The following is a 27,700-nucleotide window of genomic DNA, read 5'->3' as shown; positions in this document are numbered from 1 at the left end:
AGAAAATCTGCAGATGCTGAAAATCCGAGCAACACACACAAAATGCTGGAGGAACTCAGGAGGCCGCAGCATCTATGGAAAAAAAGTAGAGTCGACGTTTCGGGCCGAAACCCTTCGGCAGGAAAACATTATCCCTGCATTTTCAGTAACAAGAATTTTGCGTGTTTCAATGCGTTCACCCCTCTTTCCTCCAAACACAAAACAAGTTAGACAGTCTGCATAATCATCCCTGGTATGGCACACCCAGAATTTCAGGGATTTATCTAGCAAACTATTGCTTTACCCTCGCTGTTCGTAATATACCCTTCTCTTAGGAAGGAAGGCCAGACCTAGACACAGCTTTCCTACTGCAGTCTCATTACAAATTTATAACGTTGAAACAAAAACTGTCCTCTAATCCTCCTACATTCAAGGCTTTCGCAACTACTTGCTGAAACCGCACACTAGCTTTCAATTTCTTCCTTTAATCTTGCTCTTTAAAAAAAACGCACTTGACCGTTCGGTTCGGCTTAAACGCTTCAGGAGTTCGCACACTTTCACTTGAGTGTTAAATCAAACCGCCGAGGATTTTTTCGCAGCGTGTGAGCGGATATCCGTTCGAGTGTGAGCGGAAATCGTTTGTGTGCGCGCGGCTGCAGTCGTTCGGAATGGCGAATTCTTCTCCCAAAGTGAAGCCCGCTAATGCGGCCAACCCGCGGGTCTTTCTGGACGTGAGCATGGCGGGCGAGTTAGGTAGGGAGCTGGGGGCCGGAGGTCGGAGGTGTCTTGGCTGCAGGCCGGCGGGCTCCTTAATCCTCGCCAGCAAGCAGACGCTCCCTGCCCCTTAGTGGCTGGAGATTGCGCCTCGTCCTGCCAACGAAAATAATTGCCCACTGGTTTAGGTTCGGAGAGGAAAGCTTCGTGCGTAAGGGCTCTGGGGCATTCTGAGACGTGGAAGGTTTTTCAAAGGTCGAAAAGGACTGCTTTAGGCTTAGATTTTCAGCAAGTCGGGCAGCACGTGGAGGTTGGGGCTCGGCTAATGTTCCAAATCATCCAAACTAGGAATCATCTGAGGTACACGGGTCGTAAGGTGGAGGGAAACGGGCACAGAGGGCAAATGCGTGACAAGTTAGAATGCAGGAGTCGTTGGGGAAAACGTAAAGGAGAGCTGTCAGAGCTAGTAGGAAGATTAAACACAGGTGGATGAGCGCATGTTAAATTTAATTGGAACTGTATCGTCCAGACAGAATTAGAATGATCAATCGCTTAAAAATATGGGTTCTCACATGTCAATGCAATGAAGAGAAACATTCAGCAATGTGGCCTATTTCGGTTAATTAGAATATCCATTGTTAAGCCTAACCACATTGCCTACATATTGGAAAGATGGCTGCAAAGTAAACATTGAGTATGGTATTCTGTTTGAGAGCCTGTATAAATACATTACTGATTTGCTTAGAGTGTTTATGGCTTGGACTTTGGGAAAAGAGGAAGTATTGCATTATGGCTGGTTTCATGGGAAATCTGTTTAGGAAGAGGGATGGATGCCAGTGGACCTGAACAAGTGAATATCAGTATCCAAGGGAGCAAGGCTCTAGGGAGTGTTGATAGACTTTGAGTGTATTCATTTCTCCTGAAAGTGGCATTGAAGCAATAGAAGTGAAGAATAGAATCTTTCTGGATGAGGAAGTGTGGTGATTGGGTTTAGAAGAGGAGGGCAAAATCAGCTGGATCTGAGAGTGACATCAAAATAAATAGCTTTGGAGTTAAAGTCTGGAAGGGTGCTTGGTTGGCAATATCTACAACTAAAGGGATACCAGGTTATAGGAAACATTGCAAGTTAGTTGGCAATAACACTGTGCTATTCTCACTTGATAACGTATACAAATTAATCACTCTTTGACTGAAGTGTATTATTGCAGGGAATAAGGGTACATAGACTTCACTGACATTCTGGATTAAATTCCTGGAGCTACATCTGGGGATTGAGCATAAATCTATTGATTTCTGTTTTGAATGAACTGATATCTGAACCTCCACATCATCTGGGGCAAGAATGCCAATGATTTATTACTCTGAGTGAAGGAATTTCTCATCTTAATCTTAACCGGTCTACACTTTATTCTGAGTCTTATTCCTGGCTCTTGACTCCTCAGCTAAGAAAAGTAATCTCCTGTGCATCCATCCGGCATTGTTCCAAAGGTTGCATGGAAAGTACCCCGAGGATAATTTAGAGCTAAAGCTGAAGGGCAAGGCAATGGCCTTAGAGTCATACAGCACCAGAACAGATTCCTCTGCCCACTACGTCCATGCCAGTCTTCAAATGTCTCTGTATACTTATCCCTATATCCAGCACTTGGCCTGAAGTCTTGTTGGCCACAATGTTTCAAGTGCTCATCTAATAACAACTTAATTGTTGTGAAAATATTTTTCTCCTCCAACTCCTCGAGTTATGCATTCTACCATTTCAGAAGTATTCTGGGTGAAAATAATCTTCCTCAAATCGTTTTAATCCCTTCCTCTTGCTGTATTCCTCTGTCCTCTGGTTATAGAAATCTAAAGTAAAAATGGTTTCTCACTCTTATCTTTGCTACTCGTAACTTTGTATACCTCATTTAGGCACGCCATTTTCACTCTTCCTTCCCCCTCCCCCCCCATTCACCTCACAAGCCTTCACTGAAGAAAAACAACGTCAGCCTATCTGGTTTGCCAGCTGAAGTACTTCCTCCAAGGGAGTATTCTGGTGACTCTTCTAAATCCCCTGTAGCGCTGTCACATGCTTCCTCTAGTGTGGTGACCAGAGTAGTGTTTTGTACAAGTATAACTATGTGTACCTATGCTTCAGATATCATTGGATGTTTAACACCAATATTCCAGTGTTTTCTTCCATTTGCTGCCGTTCCAGCTGGATTGATCTTGTACGGAGCTGGCTTGAATTTGACTTGAACAGGAATTCTTGATTTGGTGGGGTTAGGAAAGTGGAGATTTTTAAATCATTACATCAAAATAAAATTAATTATTAGCAATTTAAAATGTAATTCTGGTAAACGTCTTAGTGTAAATTGGTTGATGCTTAACTGCTAGAAAAACCTCGCCACACTTCATGGCTCATTCATATTGTGATGCTGAAGCCAATTGAACTCATATTTCCCGTAATGAGTTAGTACAGGTGTTGGAGGCAAGACTGGACAATTTACTGAATTTAGTGTACACCATGTGTCAAACTGCTGTGGTGCTTGCACCATTGTTTTTGGGACTCATGGTTCCCTTATTAAAATTCATAGTATCTATAAATATATACACCATGGAATATATGGAAGGAGTTGATCGTGGATTACAGGAGGAACGGAGACAGGCTAGCCCCTTTTGACATCAATGGGACTGTAATTGAGAGGGTGAGTAGTTTAAAGTTCCTCGGTATACACATCACCGAAGATCTCACCTGGACTGTATGTACCGCTGTGTGGTGAAAAAAGCACAACAGTGCCTCTTTCACCTCAGGCAACTGAAGAAGTTTGGCATGAGTCCCCAGATCCTCAGGACTTGCTACAGGGGTACTGTCAAGAGCATCCTGACTGGCTGTGTCACCGCCTGGTACGGGAACTGCAGAGAGTGGTGCGGACAGCCCAGCGCATCTGTGAACATGAACTTTCCTCTATTCAGGACATTTACAGCAGCAGGTGCATAAAAAGTGCCCAAAGGATCATCAGGGACTCCAGTCACCCCAATCACAAACTGTTTCAGCTGCTACCATCTGGCAAACAGTACTGTTGCATTAAGGCCAGGACCAACAGGCCATCGGATTTATCAATACACATTGATCGGACTGTATATACATGTATACAATACAATTATGTACACAATTTTAGTGCTTGGATAATATCCTCCCACATTTCTTGTGTACATTGCGACGGAGATACAACATAAAGATTTTTACTCCCTTGGATGTAAGAAATAAAATAAATACAAATACTTTTTACTGACAAACAGTATTTTTTAGAATAATTTGATTATGTATCTGCCAAGCACATGAGAACAGAACTGAGATGTCTTAACTCAAAAAGGCTTGATATAGTTTATAGCCTAAAATGATGCTATTAGTATTTTCCTTACGAGCTGAAGGAAAATTGATTGCACATGAACTAGATTTCAAATGATGTCTGTACTCCTGTGTTTTGTTGTGTTTTTGATATTATGGCTCTCAATAGTTTCATGGGGCACAAAATCTCTGTGGAAACAGTGGTAAAAGTTCAATAATGTAATGGTTAAAGTCATGTAAGTCATGTTTGTGTAATTTACCAGAATTACATTTGTGATATGCAATTCTGCTTTAAACATAGATAATAGGACAGAAAGGTGGCCATTCAGCCCATTGAGGTTGTGTTCTGGTAAATTGGTGAAAATTCTTCCACAGTCATCAAAAAGAAAAAGTTTTATTGTCCTATATGCCTTCTCTCAATACAGAATCCTCAAAGCTGATGGCTCAGCTTTATGAGGATAATGTTTACAGAAAGGAAGCTGGACAGGGTTAATGGGTATATGTAGATAAACTGTGCTAACGTAGACTGCTGAAATGTTAAATTTCCCGTTAAGTTTCATTGTCTAAAATGTTTTAGATTTTTTTAATAATCCATTTATCTGAAATCTCTGGTACCTTTATTCTTGTAGTTGGGCGGATAGTTCTGGAACTTTTTGCCGACGTTTGTCCTAAAACAGCTGAAAATTTCCGAGCATTATGCACTGGAGAGAAGGGAGTTGGGCCGACCACTGGAAAACCTCTGCATTTCAAAGGCTGCCCCTTCCACAGGAGTAAGTCAGTTGCTTAACATGGACGCTATAAACGAATGTAATGAGCTTCAAGTTTAACTTTGAATAGAAGATTATTGTTTAAAAAATAAATGACTATTACAAATAATTACTCAATTGTTTTCAATCTTTTTAGTTATAAAGAAGTTTATGATTCAAGGAGGAGATTTTTCCAATCACAATGGAACTGGAGGAGAAAGTATCTATGGAGAGAAATTTGAAGATGAAAATTTTCATTACAAGGTTAAAAAGCAATTGAGTGTGTTGTGAACATGTGTACTAACTGGACCAGTAACTGTATTGCTGAGTAGGCAATATAGATTTACCACAGAGTATGTAAAATGTGAGGTTTGTAAGCATTGGGTAGAGTAAAGGGAACTTTGATACTCGGTTGAGCACAAAGTTCTGCATTTCTCTTAACTAATTCCGATGTCCTCTTAGAACATTTGCTGATTTATATTTCTAATCGTTAGCAAAAGCTGCTGAAAGATATTCAAAAGAACACTGTCAGTAATTGTATGTGACAGTGGATTTCACACATTGATGAATTAATTGCATTAATAAATGTGTCAGCAGACATACTATGAAATAAGTATAACATAAGTAACTTTACTTAAAAGGTAGAGCCAAAGTAATGCTGTTATGATTTCTGCTGTAGTTTAGTAATGCGCCCTCATTTATAAGTTTATTTATTTATTGAGATACAGCACAGAATAGGCCCTTTGAGCTGTGCTGCCCAGCAATCCCCGATTTAATCTGAGCCTAGTCATGGGACAATTTACAATGACTATTCAAAATACCAACCTTTGGATTGTAGGAGGAAACCAGAGCACCTGGAGGAAACCCACGCAGTCATGGGGAGAATATACAAACTCCTTACAGACAGTGGCAGGAATTGAATTGGCATTGCCTGTACTGTAAAATGTTGTGCTAACTACTACCGTGCCACTCTTAACATATAAGCACCCTCATGTACAGTTATAAGTAGCATTGCAATTTGTATAGTTTCCTTGGATCTCACTTGTATATATTTTCAATGAAGTTATTTACCTTCCTCCTGCAGCATGACCAAGTAGGACTTCTTAGTATGGCCAATGCAGGACCAAACACCAATGGCTCGCAGTTCTTCATCATAACGGTGCCTACTCCTCATCTAGACAACAAACATGTGGTTTTTGGTCAGACATTGAAAGGATTGGGAGTGGTAAAGATGCTGGAAAATGTTGAAGTAAAAGCCGAGAAGCCTGTAAAGGTGAGAAGAACATCAAAAAAAAAGAACAGGTCCAGATATATCTTTTGGGATTATTGATGACCGATATTTTATGTAAGTTTTAGAATACAATTTTTACTCTTGCTTTTTGACAATTTCACTTTTAATTACCAATTCTGAGCAGATTGCTTTTGAGTTTGTTGCAGAAGCATTATCAATTTTTAGTAATGGAGATGTAACCTAGAAATGTGTATACCAGTCATGGTTTTCTTGGCCTTCAGTGACAAATGCTAAATAACTTTACAAGTATAACAATATCTGTAGAGACACGACTATTTGACTGAAAATCCAAAGAACCTCAAATACTTAAATCTAAAATATTGACAGAAATTCAGGAAAAAAACTCAGCAGGTCAGACTGCATCTATAAAAGAAGAAATTAATTGATGCTTCAAGTCTGAGACCCTTGGTCAAGCCATTTTAATCTTTGCCTTGTCCCATTTGACATTGGAAGGTTGCTTGTAACTTAGATCTTCTTTTATCATGGAAAGAAAGGCTATGGTGCTCATGTCAAATCCCATTTAGAGCACTTTTTAGTTGCTTTCTTTGCTTAGTGATTCAGTGTTCTTGATATTTTTTAAATGTTGTGAACGAACCTTCAGTGAGTTCCAGGTTTACGTCATCCTTGGGTTAAAAATGCTTTTACTCCAAATCCCCTCTGAACTTCTTAAACCTTTTGCTAAGCCTTCGCCCACTAGTTTAGATACTTCTGCTCTGGGGAAAAGTTTCCCACTGTCTGCTCTAGTTATGCCCCCGTTCATTTGTATTCTCTTTGGCTTCAAGAAAAACATTCCTGGTTTATCCAGTCACTTCTCATAATTGAACCACACTTGCCCAGACAATATCTTCACGAATTTCCTCTGCAGCCTCTCCGGTACAATTATATCCTTCCTATAGTTGGGGAGCAGAGCTGTATAAGGTGGTCAAACTTGTGTTTTATAAAATTGTACCATGTCCTCCTGCCTCTGGTTCTCTGCCTCGGTTAACAAAGGCAACATCCCCATATGTCTTCCATTTTGGGGTTCTTTGGTTTTGTACACTGTGGTCCCAGTTTATCAGTATTCCCTAGGGCTCTCCCATTCATTGTATATGCCATATCTTTAGTAATCCTGACAAAGTGCATCACCTCAGGCCTATCAGGATTAAATTTCATCTGCAATTGTTCTACCCATCTTCTGCCCAATAGTAGCGTATGACTTGCTGTATGACTGCACCAGTTTTCATGTTATCTGCAGTCTTACTTCATATATTCAAGTTGTTACTGGACATCACAAACTTTAAAGTTGTGGCATATGTTTTGAGAACAATTTCTAGAAATATAGTATATAGTATATCCTATAATAAACCTGTCCTAATTTGTAATGAAAGAAACTGAAATATGAGTCTCTGATAAAAGTAAATGTTTTCATTTGCTGAATATTCTTAATACAGTCAACATTTAACCTGTGCTCGGCTGTTTACTAAAGGTGTATTTGCATTTCTGCAGCAATGTATTATAGAAAACTGTGGTGAACTTAAAGAAGGAGATGAGTTAGGTCTTGCTCCTGCTGATGGATCAGGGGATGCATACCCAGACTTTCCAGAAGATAATGATGAAGATATAACTAATGTAAGTTTGTAGCTCCTTCGAAATATATTATCCAGGAAACCTGTGTGTACTCCAGAAGCAATTGTTAACAGCTTAAATCCATGCCTAGTCTTGTGCTCTTTCATTGTTGAGTGGGAGGTCACTAGATGAGAATTGTGAATGGTAACCGTATCTCCCAGCTTAACCAAAGGTTAGTAATTAAATGTTCCCATTCATTCCTTGTCTGATGGCTGGTGTTTATGGGGGAAATAAGGAAGGCGCAGGATAGATACATCCCAAAGACGAAGAAATATTCTAAAGGGAGGATGAGGCAACTGTGGCTGACAAGGGAAGTCAAAGACGATCTAAAAGCAAAAGAGGGGGCATGTAATATAACAAAGATTAGTCAGAAGCTAGAGGATTGGGAACCTTTCAAAAACCAACCGAAGGCAACAAGAAAAGCCATAAAGACAGAATAGATGAAATATGAAGGTAAGCTAGCCAAAAATATGGGATACAAAAATTCTGCAGAACTGACCCTCACCCTCGACAATTTTTCCTTCAGCTGTTCTCACTTTCTCCAGACTCGAGGGGTATCCATTGGGGCCCATTGAGTCTGCCTGCACTCTGAACTCGTGTTCTCTTACCTTTATCTATCCCCTTGGTTCAGTCCCTCCCAACTGCCCCCGCAACATTTCTCATGATCTCCTCATTAACTTTCAATTCCCTGGCCTTGACCACCTCATTTTCACCATGGATGTCCAGTCTCTGTACACTTCTATCCCCCATCAATAAGGTCTTAAAGCTCTCTGCTTCTTTCTCCACCACCATCATTCTCCATCTGGTAGAAATGGTCTGCGCTGTCAATGACTTTTCCTTTGGCTCCTACTTTCTCCAGACTTTGGGATTCCTTGGGCACCTGCCTGGGTTCCAGCTATGCCTGTCTTTTCATTGGTTATGTAGAACAGTCCATGTTCCAAGCCTTCCACGGTAATGCTCCCTAAATCTTCCTCTGCTACATTGACAACTACATTGGGTGCTGCTTCATGCATCCACACTGAGCTTGTCAAGATCATCAGCTTTATCTCGAAATTCCACCCTGCCCTTAAATTCACTTGGTCCATTTCTGACACCTCTCTCCCCTTTCTCAATCTCTCTGTCTGTGGAGAAAAACTGTTGACTGACATCTTTTATAAGCCTACTGATTCTCACTTGTTATCTTGACTATACCTCTTCCCACTGTCAGCCTATAAAAAGGCTACTCCCTTTTCTCAATGCTGTTGACTCTGCCACATCTGTTCCTTTTCTTTCCAGGACACCAGAAATGTCCTCTTCCTTCAAAGAGTGGAGTTTGCCTTCCTTCACCATTGATGCTGCCTTCACCCATTTCCCAAATGTTTGTGCTCACCCCATCTTCTCGCCGTCTTAACATAAGGACAGTTTCGCTTGTCCTTATCTACCACCCCTGAGCCTCCGTATCCAACACATCATTCTCCACAACTTCCGCTATCTTCAACGGGATCCTACCACCAAACACATCTTTATCTCCCCCCCCCAACCCCTCCCTCTGCTTTTTGCAGAGATCACTCCCTCTGTGATTCTCTTGTCCATTTGTCGTCCCCTCCCCCCTCACTTATTAAGGATGAGGTTTCAGGGCACTTGGAGGCAGGTTACAATGGTTAAAGTAATCATGGTTTTTTTTGAAGGGGAAATTGTGCCTGACAAATCTGTTGGAATTCTTTGAAGAAATAACAGGCAGTAGACAATGGAGAATTGGTGGATTTTGTTTATTTGGATTTTCACTTGAGGCTGTTTAACAAGAGTCCATGGTATTACAAGAAAGATACTAGCATGGATAAAGGATTGGCTGTTTGGTGGGAGGCAGATAGTAAAGTAATAATAAAGGGAGCCTTTTCTGGTTGGCTACACACTGACTAGTGTTGTGCCATAGGGGTTGGTGTTGGGACAGCTTTTTACGTTATATGTCAATGATTTGAACAATGGAATTGTTAGTTTTGTGGCCAATTTTGCGAATGATATAATGGTAGACGGGGGAGGTAGTGGTGAAGCAGGGAGTCTGCTTCAACAGAAGTGGAAGATGGGGCAGATGGAACATAGTGTAGGGAAGTACATGGTCATGCACTTGGTAGAATAAAGGTGTGAACTATTTTATAAACAGGGAGAAAATTTAAAAATCAAGTACAAATGGACTTGGGAGTCCACGTGCAGGATTCCCTCAAAGTTAACTTGCAGGTTGAGTCGGTGATAAGGAAGGCAATGGAATGTTAGCATTTATTTCAAGAGGACCAGAATATAAAAGGAGGGATGTAATGCTGAGAGTTTACAAGGCATTGGTCAGACCATACTTTGAGTATTATGAGCAGTTTTGGGCTCCTTGTGTAAGAAAAGATGTGCTGGCATTGGAGTGGGTCCAGAGAAGGTTCACAAGAATGATTCCTGGAAGGAATGGTTTAACTAAGTGTAGTATTTGATAGCTCTGGGCCAGTACTCACTGGAGTTTAGAAGAATGGGGAGGAGGGAGATGGGGAATCTCATTTCAACCTATCAAATATTGAAAGATCTGGATAGAGTGAATATGGAGAAGATGTTTCCGATAGTGGGGGAGTCTAGGACCAGAGGGTAGAGCCTCAGAATTGAGTGATGTCCATTTAGAACAGAGATTATGAAAATATTCTTCAGCCAGTTTGTGGTGAATCTGTGGGATTCATTGCCACAGATGGCTGTGCAGGACAGGTCATTTGGTATATTTAAGGTGGAGGGTGATAGGTTCTTTATTAATCGGGGAGTCAAAGATTACGGGAAGAAGGCAGGTGAATGGGGTGAGAGGGATAATAAATCGGCCATGATATAATGTTGGAGAAGATTTGATGGGCCGAATGGCCTAATTCTGCTCCTATTAACCAGACTAAGAATTAAATCCACAAAGCACAGTTGAATCCTATTTGCCTGCTGGGGGATCATGAGAATTCTCGCTATTGTGTCGCTGAAAACCAAACTGGAATTTGTTTCATACGACATTTAGGGGGTTTGATGGTGCACAACTTTGGAAGTTAAGTGCTTTGTCCTCATCAACAAAATATGTGCCCGTGTTCAATCTGCTCATCCGAAATATGAGGAAAATTATATGTAGAACTTTTTGCCCTTAAAAGTCCAGGTTCACGGTGAAGAACGTGAAGAAAAGCTGCTGATTTTGGCGCTCTGTATGTATTCTTGAGCCCACTATAGCGTGGTGTTGAAGACACCCTCTGGCCTTTGTGGCTTTTCGCTGACACAGCTGTGTGTGTCATACACGATCAGAATCACTACTTGCTCACTGAAACAAGCATGATTAATGTGCTATATTAGTGGTTCAGAATTCTGTGATTCCTGGAACTGCTGACACAAATTGATCATTTTGATCTCTCTACACCACAGTTGGTGTACAGGTTAAATACATCGAAATAGTGGAACCATTTTGACATTGATCAAGCAAAGATATGGAACGAAACATAAAGCAACTATTTGAATTCCAGCAATAGAGTGCTTTTTAAATGCAGCTACAGAATATAGATATTGATTTTATTAGTGGGCAGGGTAGAATTGATTTAGATTTTGCTGAATTGAGCAACTTTTGAAAATCTTAGCATTTTTCATGTCTTGTTTTTAAGAAGTGTTACAAGAATCACTGCTACGTTTTTACATCTTATTTCCTTTGAACATGCCAATCCCATTGATCTCAAATTTAGGGCTCGATGCTAAACTAGGTGCATAAGTACACAGTAGAAAGCTGGATGTAACATAAATACTTTGGAGAGGGAGTTCTAAGCTGTTAAATTTTCAGCACTGTAGCAGAACACAAAAAAATTTAAACCCAAGGGAAAGTGAGTCAAAAAATTTGGGAGCCATTTAACTATTTTCCTTTGAGGGTGACTTCTAAAAGTCACAGGGCTGCTATGTGCCCTGTTATGGGCAGACTTCATTCTGCTGATGAGACGATTCAGCTATTTAGAAGTGCTGTAAGAGGACAAAAATGGAAAAATAGCTAAAGCAATAATTTGGAAGCGTAACTGGGATAGAGCATGTGAGGTTCTTCTTCTAATCTGTATGTTCATTGTTTCAACATATTTTCATAGAATGACCAAGCTTTATTAAAATTATTTAAACAGATTGATACCGTTTTTCGGATTGCAGAAGACTTAAAGAATCTTGGGAATAACTTCTTTAAATCCCAGAACTGGATTATGGCAGACAAGAAATACTCCAAGGCTTTAAGGTAATTATGCGAGGCTGGAATATGCTGATAGACTTAATTGAACTTGAGGTTGTGCTGGCCATTAGATCATAAGACATAGCAGAATTGGGGCATTCAGCCCAACAAGTCTGCTACACTATTTGATCATGGCTGACTTATCCCTCTCATTTGCATTCTCCTGCCTTCTTCCCCCCCCATAACCTTTGACACCCTCACCTATCAACCTTTCCTTTAAATATATCTAGTGACTTGCCCTCTACTGCCATCTATAGCAGTGAGTTTCACAGATTCGCCACCTTCTGGAAATTCCACATCATCTCTGTTCTAAAAGGATGTTTTCTATTCTGGAGCTGTGCCTTCTGGTCCTAAACTTTCCCACTATTGAAAATACCCTCTCCATATCCACTCTATCCAGGCCTTGCAGTGTATGGCAGGTTTCGGTGAGATCATCCCTCCCCCTCATTCTCCTAAACTCTAGCGATGACAAGTCCAGAGCCATCAAATAATCCTCCTACTCTAACCCTTGATTCCCAGATCAGTCTTGTAAACTTTTTGTGGGCCCTCTCCAATGACTCTACATCCTTGCATATAGGGCCCAAACTACTGATAATATTCCAAATGTGGTCTGACCAATGTCTTAAAAGGCCTCCGTTCTTTCAGAATGCATGCTAACATTGCACTTGCTTCCTTACTTCCAACTGAACCTGCAGTTAACCTTTAGGGAATCCTGCACTGGGACTCCTTGTCCCTATATACCTTCAATTTCTGAATTTCTTCTCTGTTTAGAAAATGGTCTGCCCCTTTATTTCTTCTACCAAAATACATGACCATACATTCTCCTACATTCCATTTGCCACTTCTTTGCCCTTTCTCCTAATCTGTCCAAGTCCTTCTGCTGACTCCCTGCTTCATCAGCTCTACCTGCCTCTTTATCTATCTTTGTATTGTCAGCAAACTTGATCACAAAGCCATCAATTCCCTTATCCTTATCATTGACATATAGCGTCAAAAGAAGCAATGCCAACACCAACCCCTGCTGATCACTAATAGTCACTGACAGCCAATCAGAAAATGCCTCCTTTATTCCCATTCTTTGTCTCCTGCCAGGTAGTTAACCTTCTATCTTTTCTGCAATATCGTGGGCTCCTATCTTGTTCAGCAGCCTCAAGTACGGCACCTTGTCAAAAGCTTTCTAAAAGTGCAAGTAAACAACATCTGCTGGCTCTCTATCTATTCTGCCTGTTAATTCCTCAAAGAATTCTGGGGTGGCAGGGTAGTGTAGTGGTTCGCACAATGCTTTATAGTACAGGTGACCTGGGTTCAGTTCTGGCCATTGCTTGTAAGAAGTTTGTACAATTTTCCCGTGACCAAGTGGGTTTCTTCCAGGTGCTCCGGTTTCCTCCCATAGTCCAAAGATCTACCGGTTGGTAGGTTAATTGGTCTAGCATTAAACTGGGAGGTTGCTGGCCAGTGTGGCTCAAAGGGCCAGAAGGGCCTGTTCTGTGCTGTATCTCAATAACATAAAATAAAATCACAACAGATTTGTCAGGTAAGATTTTCCCTTTAAAATACTATGCCAAGGTCAGCCTATTTTTGTCATGTGCCTGCAAGTACCCCAAAACCTCATTCTTAATAATAGATTCTAATCGTTTAGGCTAATTGGCCTAAAATTTTCTTTGCCTCGCTCCCTTAATTTTCTAGTCCTTTGGAATCATTCCAGAATCTGGATTCTTGACAGACCTTTACTAATGCTCCACAATCTTTAGCTACCTCTTTCAGAATCTGGCATGTAGTCCATTTGGTTCAGGTGACTTCCCAATCTTTAGACCTCTCAGCTTCCCAAGCACCTTCTCCCTAGTAATAATGAGTGCACTCATTTCTGCCCCCTGGCTCTTGTATTTCTGGCATGTTGCTAGTGATTTCCACAGTGACGACTGATACAAAATACATATTCAATGTGTCAACATTTCTATATTCCCCATTGCTCCCACTGTAGCATCATTTTCCAGCGGCCCAATGTCCATTCTTGACTTTTAGTATATTTGGAAAAACTTTTGGTATACTCTTTTATATTATTGGCTACCTTTCTTTCATTATTTCAGCTTTTCTCTCTTTATTGCTTTGTTTAGTTGCCTTTTGTTGGTATGTAAAAGCTTCCCACTAATTATTGCTATATTGTATGCCCTTTTTGCTTTTATGCTGTCTTTGATTTCCCTTACCAGCCACGGTTGCCTCATCCTCCCTTTAGAAAGCTTCTTTCAGGTGGACTGATCCTGCTTCTTCCAAATTAGTTCCAAAAACTCCAGGCATTGTTGCTGTGCCATCATCCCTGCTCCTGTCCCTTTCCAATTCATCTTTGGGCAGTTGCTCTCTCATGCCTGTGTCTACTCAACTGTGATACCAATACATCCAACTTTAGCTTCACCCTCTCACACTGCAAGGTGAAATCTGTCATATTATGATCACTGTCTCCTAAGGGTTCCTTTTATCTTTAGCTCCCTAATCAAACCTGGTTCAGTGAGCAACACCACATCCAGAATTGTCTTTTTCCTAGCGGAAAAACCACAAGTTGCTCAAAAACGCAAACAACAGTAATACTGCAGATGCTGGAAATTCAAGCAACACACATCAAAGCAGCAGGCCAGGCAGCATCTCTAGGAAGAGGTACAGTCGACGTTTCAGGCCGTGGATAGACATGTCAGAGTGGGAATGGGAAGTGGAATTAAAATGTGTGGCCACTGGGAGATCCTGCTTTCTCTGGCGGACAAAGCCAGGTCTCCCAGTGGCCACACATTTTACTTCCGCATCCCATTGCCATTCTGACATGTCTATCCACGGCCTCCTCTACTGTAAAGATGAAGCCACACTCAGGTTGGAGGAACAACACCTTATATTCCGTCTGGGTAGCCTCCAACCTGATGGCATGAACATTGACTTCTCTAACTTGCGCTAATGCCCCATCTCCCCCTCGTACCCCATCCGTTATTTATTTTTATACACACATTCTTTCTCTCACTCTCCTTTTTCTGCCTCTGTCCCTCTGACTATACCCCTTGCCCATCCTCTGTTCCCCCCCCCCACCATCTTTCTTCCCCCCCCCCACCGTCTTTCTCCCCGGACCTCCTGTCCCATGATCCTCTCATATCTCCTTTGCCAATCACCTGTCCAGCTCTTGGCTCCATCCCTCCCCCTCCTGTCTTCTCCTATCATTTTGGATCTCCGCCTCCCCCTCCCACTTTCAAATCTCTTACTAACTCTTCCTTCAGTTAATCCTGACGAAGGGTCTCGGCCCGAAACGTCGACTGTACCTCTTCCTGGAGATGCTGCCTGGCCTGCTGTGCTCACCAGCAACTTTGATGTGTGTTAGTTGCTCAAAAAGGCTATTTAGTAGGTATTATATAAATTCATTCTCTAGGGATTTAATATCAGGCTGATTTTCTCAATCTACCTGCATATTGAAATCCCTCTGACTATCATTATATTATGATGTTTTGTATTTTATATCGTAATATTGGCCATAAAAATGCCTTTTCTATCACCTGTTGTAATTTGTACTCCCAACAACGGCTACTATTCAGAGGCTTGAACATAATTCCCATCAAGGTCTTGCAATAAATTGAAGAAACGCTATAGAATCATTGAAAGACTGCTCCCAACAGGACGGACTAACAGCCAACATGCTGAGTGCAGCAGGCAAGAGATGCATTGAGCAGAAGTCTCTTATAAATCGGAAAAAGTCCAGCACTGCGCTCGGTTCTGATCTTACAAAAACTACTGGAACACAGATACAGCCCTCTACAGTCCAGACAAGTCTTGTCAGAAGTGGTCTTCATGGAAGAGTTGCTGCCAAAATGCCATTCCTCTGAAGTGGAGAATCACCTACACACAAAAACACAAGGACTGTGGTGCTGAACAATGGCAGCAAGTGCTCTGCACTGACCAGTCATAGTTTGAAATTTGTGGTTCAAGCAGGAGGCAATTTGTCTGTAGGAGACCTGGAGAGTGCAACATGGATGAGTGCCTACAGCCAACAGTGAAGCACAGTGGAGGTTTGGAGCTGTATTACTGCAAATGGAGTTGGTGATCTGGCCAGAAGTAATGGAATCCTCAATGCTGAGAAGTACAAGTAGATTTTCATCCATCATGTAATACCATCAGGAAGGTGCCTGATCGGTCCCAACTTCAATCTGGAGCAGGACAATGACCCCAAACGAAAGGCCAAGGTCATAAGGAACTGTCTTCAGCAAAAAGAAGAACAAGGAGTTCTGCAACAGATGGTATGGTCTCCACAGAGCCCTGATCTCAAGAATGTCAAGGGGGTCTGGGATTACCTGGAGAGACAGCAGAAAGCGAGACAGTCAAAGTCTGCAGAGTAACTGTGGCATGTTCTCCAAGGTGCTTGGAACAGCCTTCCAGACGATCTTAAAGGCAAAAGGTGGTCTCACCGAATATTGATATGATTTAGCTTTTTACTGTTTATTGCTCTTTGTAGTAGTTTTTTTGGTATTTAGAAATTTTTCATTACATTATTTTTGAAAGCATTTTCGCTTTACAGATTGTTTTTACATGTGACAAAGACTTTTTGCACTGTACTGTAGGTGACTAAGGTCTTACTAATGTGGTTGAATTTTAACTTCCCTCCAATATGGAAGACCATATTGGACAATGAAGGCCAGTGACACCATATCCCATGATGAAATAAAAATATAAACATCACCTCCAAAGTGCCAAGTATTTTGGAGTAGGTCAGTATATCTTTTCCATTGAATATACCTCAGTTTATCTACCAAGGAGTTATACCAGCTCATCTCCTTGTTTGTGCATATTGCACTCCAAGTATTGATCATAAAGGTCTATATTATCTAGTCAACCTGATGGGGGTTTCTGACTTCATTTTGCTGAGTGGAGCCATGCCAGACAATGTACCTTTCTGGTCCAGAAGATAACACTAAAAAATTAAAACACAATATAAAACAAGCAGTGGGACTCCAAGCCCCATGCACAAATGCAAATGTCCTTTCTTTATTCTTGGGCTCTAAACCAGATGATCCACAATGATGAATTCTGAAAGTGAAAGGAAGCCACATGCTCTGATAATTTATATTTTGAGGATCCCAGCAGCAGATTCCTGGAAGAGATCAAGTTGCTGAACCAGATCTATGGTGAATGACGTAGTGGATAAGCTGCTGGAAACTTGGTTGCAATCTTGCTGTGCTAGGTCGCAGCATCAAATAAACCCCTCCCCCACCTGGAAATATAATTATAGAAACATAGGTTGAGCTGAACGGGTTCCTATCTTTGTTGACATTACAAATTGTTGTTGTTGAGTCGTTAAGTCAAGTCTGACTCTGATAGAATACATCCTGCAGTTTGAGAGCAAGAAGCTAAAGTCAGATGTATCAGTATTACGGTAGAATAAAGGAAATTACAGAGGCATGAGAGAGAATCTGGCTAAAGTTGATTGGAAGGGAACACTTGCAGGGATAATGACAGAACAGCAATGGCTGGAATTTCTGGACGCAAGTTGGAAGGTGCAGGATAATAAATCAGCTATAATGGACTGGTGGAGCAGACTTGATGAACTGAACGGTCTAATTCTCCTCATTAGTCTTATGGCTGAGTTTACTCGTGTATGTTATAGGGAAATGACAGTGAACATCATACAGATTTTTCTCTCCGTCCTCCTGAAACAGTTGCTTGAAAATTGCATATATGAATGTGGGTGAGTATTGGATCAGGCTGGGCCATGATATTCTTTTGGAATAGTTTCTTGATAGCAGATTGAAGGTCACAGTTTTATTTTGGTAAGGCTTTCACTTAAACTTGTCCCAATTGAAGGGGGAAAAGGGCATGTTTTCAGGTGTGGTAGATAGAAAGGACATAGCAGTAAATGGATTCGGCAGAAAGTGAAGTGGACAAATGGAGAAAATTGCAAGCAAGTGTTTTAAAAGATGTCATTTACCTGGGGAATGATGGGAATGGCTATGTAAGTGGTTCTGAAAGTACCCCTGTTTTAAGTTTGTTTGAATTTTCCAAAGTGACTGATTTTAATCTTCATATGTTTCTCTTTAAGATATATAGATGCATTAAGAGATGAAATTAATCAAAAATCAGCAGAGATTACAAAACTGGATTCTGTTGCACTAAGTTGTCATCTGAACATAGCTGCCTGCAAGCTGAAAATTTCTGACTGGGATGGTGCCATTGAAAGTTGTGATGAGGTTTGTGTTTACCTGAAACTTCTATCTTTGTTGCAAAAGAGTTTTTTAAAATTTAAATTATAATATGATTTTGCCATGATGTTAATCATTGGTTTACAGGGGAAACTTTTTCCCCTGGATGGAAGTTTCTTTTATTTGAACAACTTTAGAATAAAGTAAACAAAAAAAATTCCGATGGGAAAAATTGAAGAGGATCGATCAAGAAACCTCAATGATTAATGGTTTTGCATGCAAATTTTCAAAAGATAAAATAAATGACATCTAATTAGGAGCTGAAAAGATGCTTTAAGCAGGAACTGATAGTTCAGTACCTCATATTTAATCTGCATTCAGCTAAATGATGGTGAATAAGTTAATAGCACAATTTTCTTACATTCTGTTTGTTTTTCAAATATACAAATAATTTTAAAATGTCTTCTGTTATTGATGTACCACAGAGATCTTGGATAGAGAATTCTGACAATTCATTACCTTCTGGGTGAAGTAGTTTTTCCTTGGCTTGGTCTTCAGCCCCTTGTTGTGATTCTTTTTACTAGAGATGCAAAGCAGCATACCTGCATCTATCCTCTCAATCTTAAAAAAATTCTGTATGATTTTAATGACATCACCTCACATCCTCCAAAGTTAGGAGTATAGGCCCAGCCAAACCACCCCCCCCATCCCAGAAATCAATCCAGTGAACCTTCACTGCTCTCTATTCTTTGGGTAGGGAGACAAGGTTATCAAGCAATATTCCAGGCCTGGTTGTATTACTGCTCCGTATAATCCGTATAATTAGAACATTTATGTTTTTATGCTCATCTATCCATAAAATCTTGCAACAAAAGCCAAAATACAGCTTAGATTTCTAATTGCTTGATGTATCTGAATGTTAGCTTCCACTAATTTATGTACAAAGGCACTTGGGTCCCACTGAATACCAATATCTTTTGATTTCCCACTACCTAAAAATATTCTGTTTCTGAAAACGTATATCAGTAGGATGATCTGTTTTCAGTTGCACTTTGGGCAAGAAAGCAGATTTTGTATCTGAAAGAATATTATGTTTTGGAAAGAAACAGGTGTCAGGGATGATAAGTAAGTTGCCTTTCTAATCGCTGCTGTCCTTTTAGTGAAGGTGGTCCCATTGGCTATATCTAAAGGAGGTCACCCTTACTTCCGATGTTCATCACCATGTGCCCCCACTCAGCGATTTAGGAAGTTTCTTCCCCTTTGCCATTCCATTTCTGAATGGACATTGAACCCATGAATGTGCATTCAACACTAGCACACTTATTTATTATTTCTCTTTGCACTATTTTTATTTAACTATTTAATATGCATATATATTTACTGTAATTTATTTATTTTCTACATTTGTTATGTATTGCATTGTACTGCTGCTGGTAAGTTAACAAATTTCGTGATACATGCTGGTGATATTAAACCTGATTCTGATTCTCCCCCTTTACGACACATCAGCCTGAGTTCTGAACCTTTCCCCACCCACTTAGCCCAAAGTTTTCAGCTCTTTGCTTCGAGGAACTGCTAAGTAGGATTCCAATTATGTGGTCTCCATGTCCTAGTTAAAAATACCATCTTAGAAATTCCCAAGTCAGGAAAAATGCTTTTGAAAAATGGGAATTTGCAGCATACATTCCACCCAGTCTGTATTCTGGTGCTAGAAATCATATTCTTTTAATGTACTTGAACCTAGGTATTGGAGACCTCTGCGCTCAAGAGATGACTTTATTAGGCATATAGAGCTTTGGCCACTCAGTGGCCATGTGATTGTGGAAACGTCCAGGGAACTCTTTGCCTAGAATTTAGATCAAGTTACATATTGTACTGATGCCACAGTAGTGTGGCAGATAACGCTACACTAATAGAGCTCGGGGCATCAGAGTCCAATTCCGATGTCATCTGTAGTAGTGGTTAGCAGAACACTTTACAGTAACAGCAACCCAGGTTCATTTACTGCCATCGTTTGTACTGAGTTTGTAAGTTCTCCCCGTGACCACGTGTGGGTTTCCTCTGGGTGCTCTGGTTTCCTCCTACAATCTAAAGATGTAACAGTTGGTAGGTTAATTGGCCATTGTAAATTGTCCCATATTAAGCTAGCGTTGAATCCGGGTTTGCTGAGCTGTGTGGCTCGTTGGGCTGGAAGGGCCTGTTCTGTGCTGCATCTTGAAATAAAATAAAAGTCTAAAAATTGCTATTGCTTGGAGAAATTTCTGTAATCATCTCTGGTTAAAACCGTGCCCGTCTTCAGCGATGCACTTTTCTGTCAATATCAACACTATATTTTCTGATGTTTGCGCAGTGTTAAGCTTATAACGATGATCTTAGTTGTCATGCGATGCACATTAATAGTGTTATGGATGTAAATGTAAGCTCTCAGGGCCAGAAAAGAGATGTTACTTGGCAATTCCATATTAATACCATTGAAAGGACCATCCGGCTCTGAATTGGAAACTTCAGAAGGCAGATTCCGTGCGCGCACACACCTCCCACAATGCTTAGCCTGACGCCAATTTGGCGAAGAGTACTTTTTACAGAATTTAAATCTGGAGATACATATGCAATGGACGCTGCAGAGGTTCTCTGCCCATGAGGTGCATCCTTAGGAGCCATATTACTCATAGAGGCACCCTCCTGCACTTCCCCACGTCTTCCATCCTAGTTCACATAGCCCACTTCCTAATCCTAGCAGTGTTTTGTCCCAGTGGAGGACGTGAAGCAAATACTTATCTTTATACTCAGCGTTTATAAGCCTCATCCATGTTTTAGTGTTTCAGACAGCACAATAGACTACCATGGGATGTGGTTCAGGCGAGAATGTGTGGGAGAGTATATGTGTTCATGTGGTTAAATGTCAGCACTAAAGAGCAGTTTTTCTTGGTATCATTTCAGTTTTTTGTAGGATTGGATTATTTTTCTCTTTAGTGTATATTTTATTCAATAATCTTCCCAATGGCCGCCATAATGTATATCGTTACTGTGGCTTCTGTGGTGAGAGTGCTTTTGAGAGTTTGTCTCCACCATCTCTGCTGCACAGCCAAGTGGTATAAGCTATGGTGTATTTATAGAGTGAAAAGATAACTCCTGTAAAATTGTTCATTCACTCCATTTCAAAGTTCAAAGTAAATTTACCCTGCTTTGCTTTGCCACTGCAAAGCTGAAGTTTAATAAATCACAGGAAACTGATCTCTTATCTAATTCTTTTCTTTTTAAAAGGCTTTGACGATTAATCAATCAAACACAAAGGCACTTTATAGAAGGGCACAGGCTTGGCAAGCAAAGAAGGATTATGACCAGGCACTGGTACAGTAGCACATTACCTTGTTATGATTGGCGTATTTTTCTTTATCTCTTGATCACAATTGTTTACAGAAGACATTACCAATTTGGAATAAATTGAGAAGAGATTTAAGAACTTAAAAGGTACTAGTATAACATAGGAGTAACTTATTTTTTTTCCTCCTCTGTAGGGTGATCTTAAGAAAGCTCAGGAAATAACACCTGAAGACAAAGGCAAGTTGTAAAAATCATTCAGAAATTTGTTTCTGACGCTGGCAAGAATAGCAGAGAAAATAAATTGGAATTTTCCTTGGCTCACAAATATTAAATGCTTTTCTTTTTGTTAAATTCTTGCAGCTATAAACAACGAAATACTCCGGGTGAAACAAAAGAAGAAGGAAGAGAAAGAGAAGGAAAAGGCAGCTTATGCAAAAATGTTTGCTTGAGAATTTGTTTTTTTTTAAACAGTTCAAAATAGCCTAGTTTTTTTTTTGGTCTCCATTTTCTTGGGCACTTCTGTTTGTTGGATCTGTTGTCTGTCAGATAATGTGTTTTGTCTATAGAAAACAAGAGACTAGATGGTGAATAAACATTGAAATTTAATTATGCCATGTGTAATAAAATTGTTAAAATATTAAAATAAATATTGAAAATAAAGTTTTGAACTTTTTCCTGCCATCTAAGTTGAGGGTTCTCTTCACAGTAATTGAATATAAGAAATAATACATGTAAGAAGAATTGTTCTTTCTTTAACTTGCCATTGTAACCTCTTTTTCCCCTCATCTGCCCTTGCGACCTCCCCATCACCCAAAACTTCCTCCTTCTGGTTACCCTCCTCCTTCCCTTTATTTGATCTCCTCTGTCCTATTAGATTCCTTCTTCAGCCTTTTGCGTCTTTCGTCTTTCTACTTTCCATCTTACCTGTTCCACTTGCACTCACTTATCACCTGTCAGTTTGTGCTCCTTCTGACCTCGTCCCACTGTCTTCTCAGTTCTCATGAAGGGTCTTGGCCTGAATGGTCGACTGTTCATTTCCCTCCATAGACGCTGCCTGACCTCTAGAATTCCGCCAGCATTTTTTTGTGTCAAACTCCATTGGATATTATTTTCATAAATACAATTAAAGCATAGATTGATGCTTTTTATTTTGTCTTTTACCTATGCTATTTAATGGTTAAAGTAAAAATGAAATGTTTATTGCTGACAGTACATGGCAGTAACTAAACTCCAGTTTACATGTTATATGTGTGCATGGAAACTAATAATTTTTTTCCTTGATTTTAAAGAAAACTAATTACTTTAGAATTGTTAATGTTGAAGTTAGAATTATCGAAGGAACTAGAGGGCCTGAGCTTTAGGGAGATGATGGCCAGGTTAGGTTATTCCTGGGAATGTAGGAAAGTAAGGGGTAACGATTTGGAAGTGTTTCAAGTTCTGAGAGGCTTAGGTAAGCGGACGGTAATGGTCTTTTCCTCCAGTGTAGGTGTGTCCAAAACTAGAGGGCATGGATTTAGGGGGAGAGGGGAAAGTTTTAAAAGGGATCTGAAGGGTAACTTTTTCTCTACGCAGACGATGGTGAGTATATGGAATGAGCTGCCAGAGCAAGTGGTTGAGGCAGGTACAATAGTATCATTTAAGAAGCACTTGGACAGATACGTGGAATGGAGGGATATGGGAGTGAGTGCAGGAAATTGAGACTAACTTGGTAGACAATGTGCTTGGTATGGACTTGTTTGGCCAAAGGCCCTGTATCTGTGCTCTATGACGAATCCATTTGAAGTTGACTAAATTTGTGCTTGTTAACTCAGTAATTGAACTACTTCTTCCTAGGGTCCAGTAGTATTTTTTTTCTTTCAACCAATATAATACACAATAGATGATTTATACTTTATTGTCACCAAACAATTGATACTAGAGCGTACAATCATCACAGTGATATTTGATTCTGCTCTTCATGCTCCCTGGAGTACAAATTGATAGTAAATATTAAAAATTTAAATTATAAATCATAAATAGAAAAGGGAAAGTAAGGTAGTGCAAAAAAACTGAGAGGCAGGTCCAGATATTTGGAGGGTATGATCCAGATCTGGGTCAGGATCCGTTCAGCAGTCTTATCACAGTTGGAAAGAAGCTGTTCCCATATCTGGCCGTACGAGTCTTCAAGCTACTGAGCCTTCTCCCAGAGGGAAGAGGGACAAAAAGTGTGTTGGCTGGGTGGGTCGTGTCCGTGATTATCCTGGCAGCACTGCTCCGACAGCGTGCGGTGTAAAGTGAGTCCAAGGATGGAAGATTGGTTTGTGTGATGTGCTGGGCTGTGTTCATGATCTTCTGTAGCTTCTTCCGGTCTTGGACAGGACAACTTCCATACCAGGTTGTGATGCACCCTAGAAGAATGCTTTCTACGGTGCATCTATAAAAATTAGTGAGGATTTTAGGGGACTGGCCAAATTTCATTAGTTTCCTCAGGAAGTAAAGGTGCTGGTGGGCCTTCTTGGCAGTGGCTGCTTGGTTGGACCAAGTCAGGTCATTTGTGATATTGACCCCGAGGAATTTAAAGCTTTTGACCTGTTCCACTTGCACACCGCCGATGTAAATGGGGTCTGCGGTCTGCTACTCCTGAAGTCAACAACCAATTCCTTTGTCTTGCTGACATTAAGGGTTAGGTTATTGTCTTCGCACCATGCCACCAGGTTCTTACTTTCCTCTCTACTCAAACTCATCATTACCTGAGATACGGCCTACAATTGTGGTGTCATCAGCAAACTTATATATTGAGTTTGATGGAAACTTGGCTACACAATCATGGGTGTACAGTGAGTACAGCAAGGGGCTGAGTACACAGCCTTGTGGGGCACCGGTGCTTAGAGTGATTGTAGAGGAGAGCTTGTCCCCTATTTTGAGAGTGAAATTGAAACAGATCCAAATTTGGATGAGGCTGTAAGATTGGTACTTAAAACCTCATCCTCACGCTATTAGATTGCGGTCCTATAGAACCACCTGTTGGGTTTTGCGATTAAAACTTTTACAGATACTCACTTCTCCATTCCCACCCTCTTTAAGATTATGGAGCAGTGTAGTTCTTAATACCAATTCTATTTTATGGTTATCAGAAGAGATAAAGAAAATTATCAATGTTTATTGCATCAAGGATAATGCTGCTTTTACCATGAAACAACATGCATCCTGAAACCCATTCTGGGCAGGTGACAGCAAGTTTTACTTTGCATTCAACTTTTTTTGACGGAATAAGAAAATTAAGTACAGACTAGAATATTGCTTTGATTGAATTTAGTTCAGTTATCCTCATTATCAATGGAAACATTTCAATTTTTGTGTCTTATTGCTATGAGAACTAAATTTCATCTGTTCTGTAAATTAATAAAGTTGTATATTAGATGGTTACTTAAAGGAGTTGATTGAATAATTAGTATTATTACCACAAATTTTGGCAATGCATTTTAGATTACAACAGCCTTCTGGGTGAAAAGCTTCTTCCTCAGATCCTCTCCAAACCTCTAACCCCATACCTTAAGCTTATACTCTTTGGTTTCCTACTACAGTGGTCCCCAACCACCGCAGAGCATGCGCTACCGGGTCGTGAGGAAGCGATATGATTTGGTCAGCTGCACCTTTCCTCATTCCCTGTCACGACCACTGATCAGCAATTACGCATGCGAGGTCATGACCGGCGCGTCATCCGTGTCAGGGCGGGAAGGCGATCAACTCCTCGAGCTTGCAAATGACGACGGGCTGAAAAGTATGTTTGACATGACATTTCTGTCGGTATTTTGGATCAGAGTCAAGGCTAAATATCCTGAGATAGCCACGAAAGCACTGAAAACGTTGCTTCCATTTCCAACATTTTTCTGCAATGAATGCAACGAAAACTAAACTGCGGAATAGACTTGGACATCAGGAACCCCCTTCGAGTATCGCTGTCTCCCATCACCCCTCGATAGGACCGTGTTGTCGCAGGGAAACAAGCCCAGGGCTCCCACTGATTCAGCGATATTGGTGTGTTGCAATGATTTTATATATTCATACGAGGAAAATATGTGCTGTGCATTTAATATCCAAATATTACTTAAAATATTATGATGCTATTGACTTATAAGTGACCTATGTAACCATATAACAATTACAGCACGGAAACAGGCCATCTCGGCCCTTCTAGTTCGTGCCGAACGCTACTCTCACCTAGTCCCGCCGACCTGCACTCAAGCCCATAACCCTCCATTCCTTTCCTGTCCATATACCTATCCAATTTTTCTTTAAATGATCATATCGAACCTGCCTCTACCACTCCTACTGGAAGTTCGTTCAACACTTCAAGCTCCCCTGATAATTGACTTATCATTATATCCATGCGAGGAAAATATGTGCTGTGTGTTTAATATTAAATTCGTTAGATAAACCTTTTTAGAAACAAAATTGAGTGTATTATCCACTTATCACCTATATTCCGGTAGTGATTTACACCCACCCCCACGAACAGAATTGCCAAAAAGGATTGGGGGGGGGGGGGAGAGGAATCGGCAGGTCAGGACGCGCATGCACATTGGTGCCCGCGCAAGGCTTCATGGTCATTGTAGTCTTTTGGTTAAACAACGCATTTGACTGCTACTCTTGTTCGTTGGCAACCCTACCCTCCCGCCGGTCGGCCGGTCCGCAAGAATATTGTCAATATTAAACCGGTCCGCAGTGCAAAAAAGGTTGGGGACCCCTGTCCTACTATCTGTCGTAACTCTGCCTCCTAATTTCCCCTGTTCCTCCTTCACCACCCTTACTAATACTGCCACTTCAGGGATCATTGAACTTGTGCACTGAGGTCCCTTTCTCCTCAGTATTCCCTAAGGTCCTACCAGTCATTTTATCTGCTATTGCTCTGAACTTCTTTCCAAGTGATCAATGTTGGAAGTCCATATTGTTCTGTATTACTATACATAACAAACAGCAAGGTTGCCAGCACCAGCCAAGACACAGAGGCCGCAGACGCTGCAGTATGGACCAACAAAAAGTCAGGTGGAAGAACAGGTCAAAACCCTGCATTAGGAAGAGGTGAGATGGCCAGTATAAAGTGAAATAATGAGAAAGGATTCTGGGGTGTAAGGTAGGAGAAGTGAGAGGGGTGGTTTTGGAAGATTGTGGCAGGTGAAAGATAGATGGAAACAGAGAGAGGAAAGAGGGGGGTGTTGAAGTTGGGAGAAAGTTGCTGGAAGGAGATAAACAGGAATACTACTCGAAACACAACCAGTGCTGGGTTCTGATGAGTAAAGGAGGTGTGAATTGGAACTGATGGGGGAGAGATGAATGGCAGTTGGAACCAGCCCGAGGTGGGGCATACCTGGGTGTGAAACGGTGGTTGGAACCAGGAGGGAGAAGGGGGCATAAATGGGAGGACTGGAGGATGATCAGAAGAAGAGAGGGAAAGGGGATTTATCAATTTTAAAAAAGGGAAAATTGGGAAACGTGTCATTAGGCTGCAGACTACCCAAGTGGAATATAAGGTTCCCATTCACACAATTGCAGAATTACAGACAAAACAGAAATTGGTCATATTCAGTGCCATCTGTCAACAAGCATCAGAGTAGTCACTGTCTAGATCAAAAAAGTATGTGAATCACTGGAGCAATGCTTTCCACAAAAGCTATTTGGAGTCAGGTGTTCCAATCAATGAGATGAGATTGGAGGTGTGAGTTGCAGAGGTGCCCTTCCCTGTAAGTCAAGTTACTGACATATCTTCTTGAGAAAGATATGTTTATGTTCCTATGCCTCTATCAAAACAAATTTCAGAGGACCTTAGAAGAAGAAGAGTTGTAGAGATGCCTGAAGCTGGAATAAGCTACAAAAACATTTCTAAAGACCTGAGGACCTGAGTGTTCATCAGTCTGCAGTAAGAGAAATTGTCTACTAATGGAGGAGATTCAGTACTGTTCCCACTCTCCCTAGCAGTGGGCGTCCTGCAGAGATCACACCAAGAGCACAATGTGCATGCTGAAGGAGGTGTAAAGAACCCAAGGGTAACAGCAAAAGACTTGTAGAAATCACTAGAACTTGCTGAAGTGTCTCTTCATGTGCCCACTATAAGAAAAACACTAAACAAGAATGGTGTTCATGGAAGGACACTACGGAGGAAACCACTGCTCTCCAAAAAAAAAATGCTGCATGTCTCAAGTTTTCAAGAGTTGAACTTTCTGGCAGAAATGGACACTGCTCTGTTTGGAGGAAAAAGGGCACTGCACGTCAACAACAAAACCTCACCCCAACTATGTAGCATGGTGGAAGGAGCATCATGGTTTGGGGCTGCTTTACTGCCTGAGGGCCTGG

General features: G+C 40.9%; 1 protein-coding gene and 1 long non-coding RNA gene across 4 annotated transcripts in view; both read left to right on the top strand.

Annotated features, from left to right (window-relative positions):
* The first annotated feature begins 603 nt into the window (after positions 1-603).
* On the top strand, positions 604-24,764 carry ppid (peptidylprolyl isomerase D). Of its 2 annotated transcripts, XM_063046409.1 has the most exons (10): positions 604-732; positions 4,648-4,788; positions 4,922-5,028; positions 5,849-6,037; positions 7,541-7,663; positions 11,788-11,894; positions 17,947-18,094; positions 21,311-21,397; positions 21,565-21,607; positions 21,731-24,764. In XM_063046409.1, exons 1-10 carry the CDS (start codon positions 648-650, stop codon positions 21,817-21,819), a joined length of 1,119 nt encoding a protein of 372 aa, XP_062902479.1. In that variant the 5' UTR covers positions 604-647; the 3' UTR covers positions 21,820-24,764. The 2 variants fall into 2 exon arrangements, 1 of the variants encoding a protein (XP_062902479.1); XR_010017725.1 differs by lacking the exons at positions 17,947-18,094; positions 21,311-21,397; positions 21,565-21,607; positions 21,731-24,764 and having other exon boundaries at positions 5,849-6,109; positions 11,788-11,800.
* A 301-nt stretch (positions 24,765-25,065) lies between these two features.
* LOC134345562 (uncharacterized) overlaps positions 25,066-27,700 on the top strand; it is an 88,248-nt gene continuing 85,613 nt past the window's right edge. For both annotated transcript variants that reach the window (XR_010017723.1, XR_010017724.1), the window contains exon 1: positions 25,066-25,387. This is a non-coding gene — a long non-coding RNA (uncharacterized LOC134345562). The remainder of the gene's footprint in view (positions 25,388-27,700) is intronic.

The sequence above is a fragment of the Mobula hypostoma genome, chromosome 4, assembly GCF_963921235.1.
Source record: "Mobula hypostoma chromosome 4, sMobHyp1.1, whole genome shotgun sequence".
NCBI classification, from domain to species: Eukaryota; Metazoa; Chordata; class Chondrichthyes; order Myliobatiformes; family Myliobatidae; genus Mobula; species Mobula hypostoma.
The sequence above is the reverse complement of the archived record's forward strand: the minus strand, read 5'-3'. Positions and strand labels throughout refer to the sequence as shown.

Coding starts and splice junctions, on each gene's coding strand:
- ppid (XM_063046409.1), top strand. CDS start 648: ATGGCGAATTCTTCTCCCAAAGTGAAGCCCGCTAATGCGGCCAACCCG. Junction 7,664..11,787: donor ATGATGAAGATATAACTAAT/GTAAGTTTGTAG, acceptor TTATTTAAACAG/ATTGATACCGTTTTTCGGAT. Junction 21,608..21,730: donor AATAACACCTGAAGACAAAG/GCAAGTTGTAAA, acceptor AAATTCTTGCAG/CTATAAACAACGAAATACTC.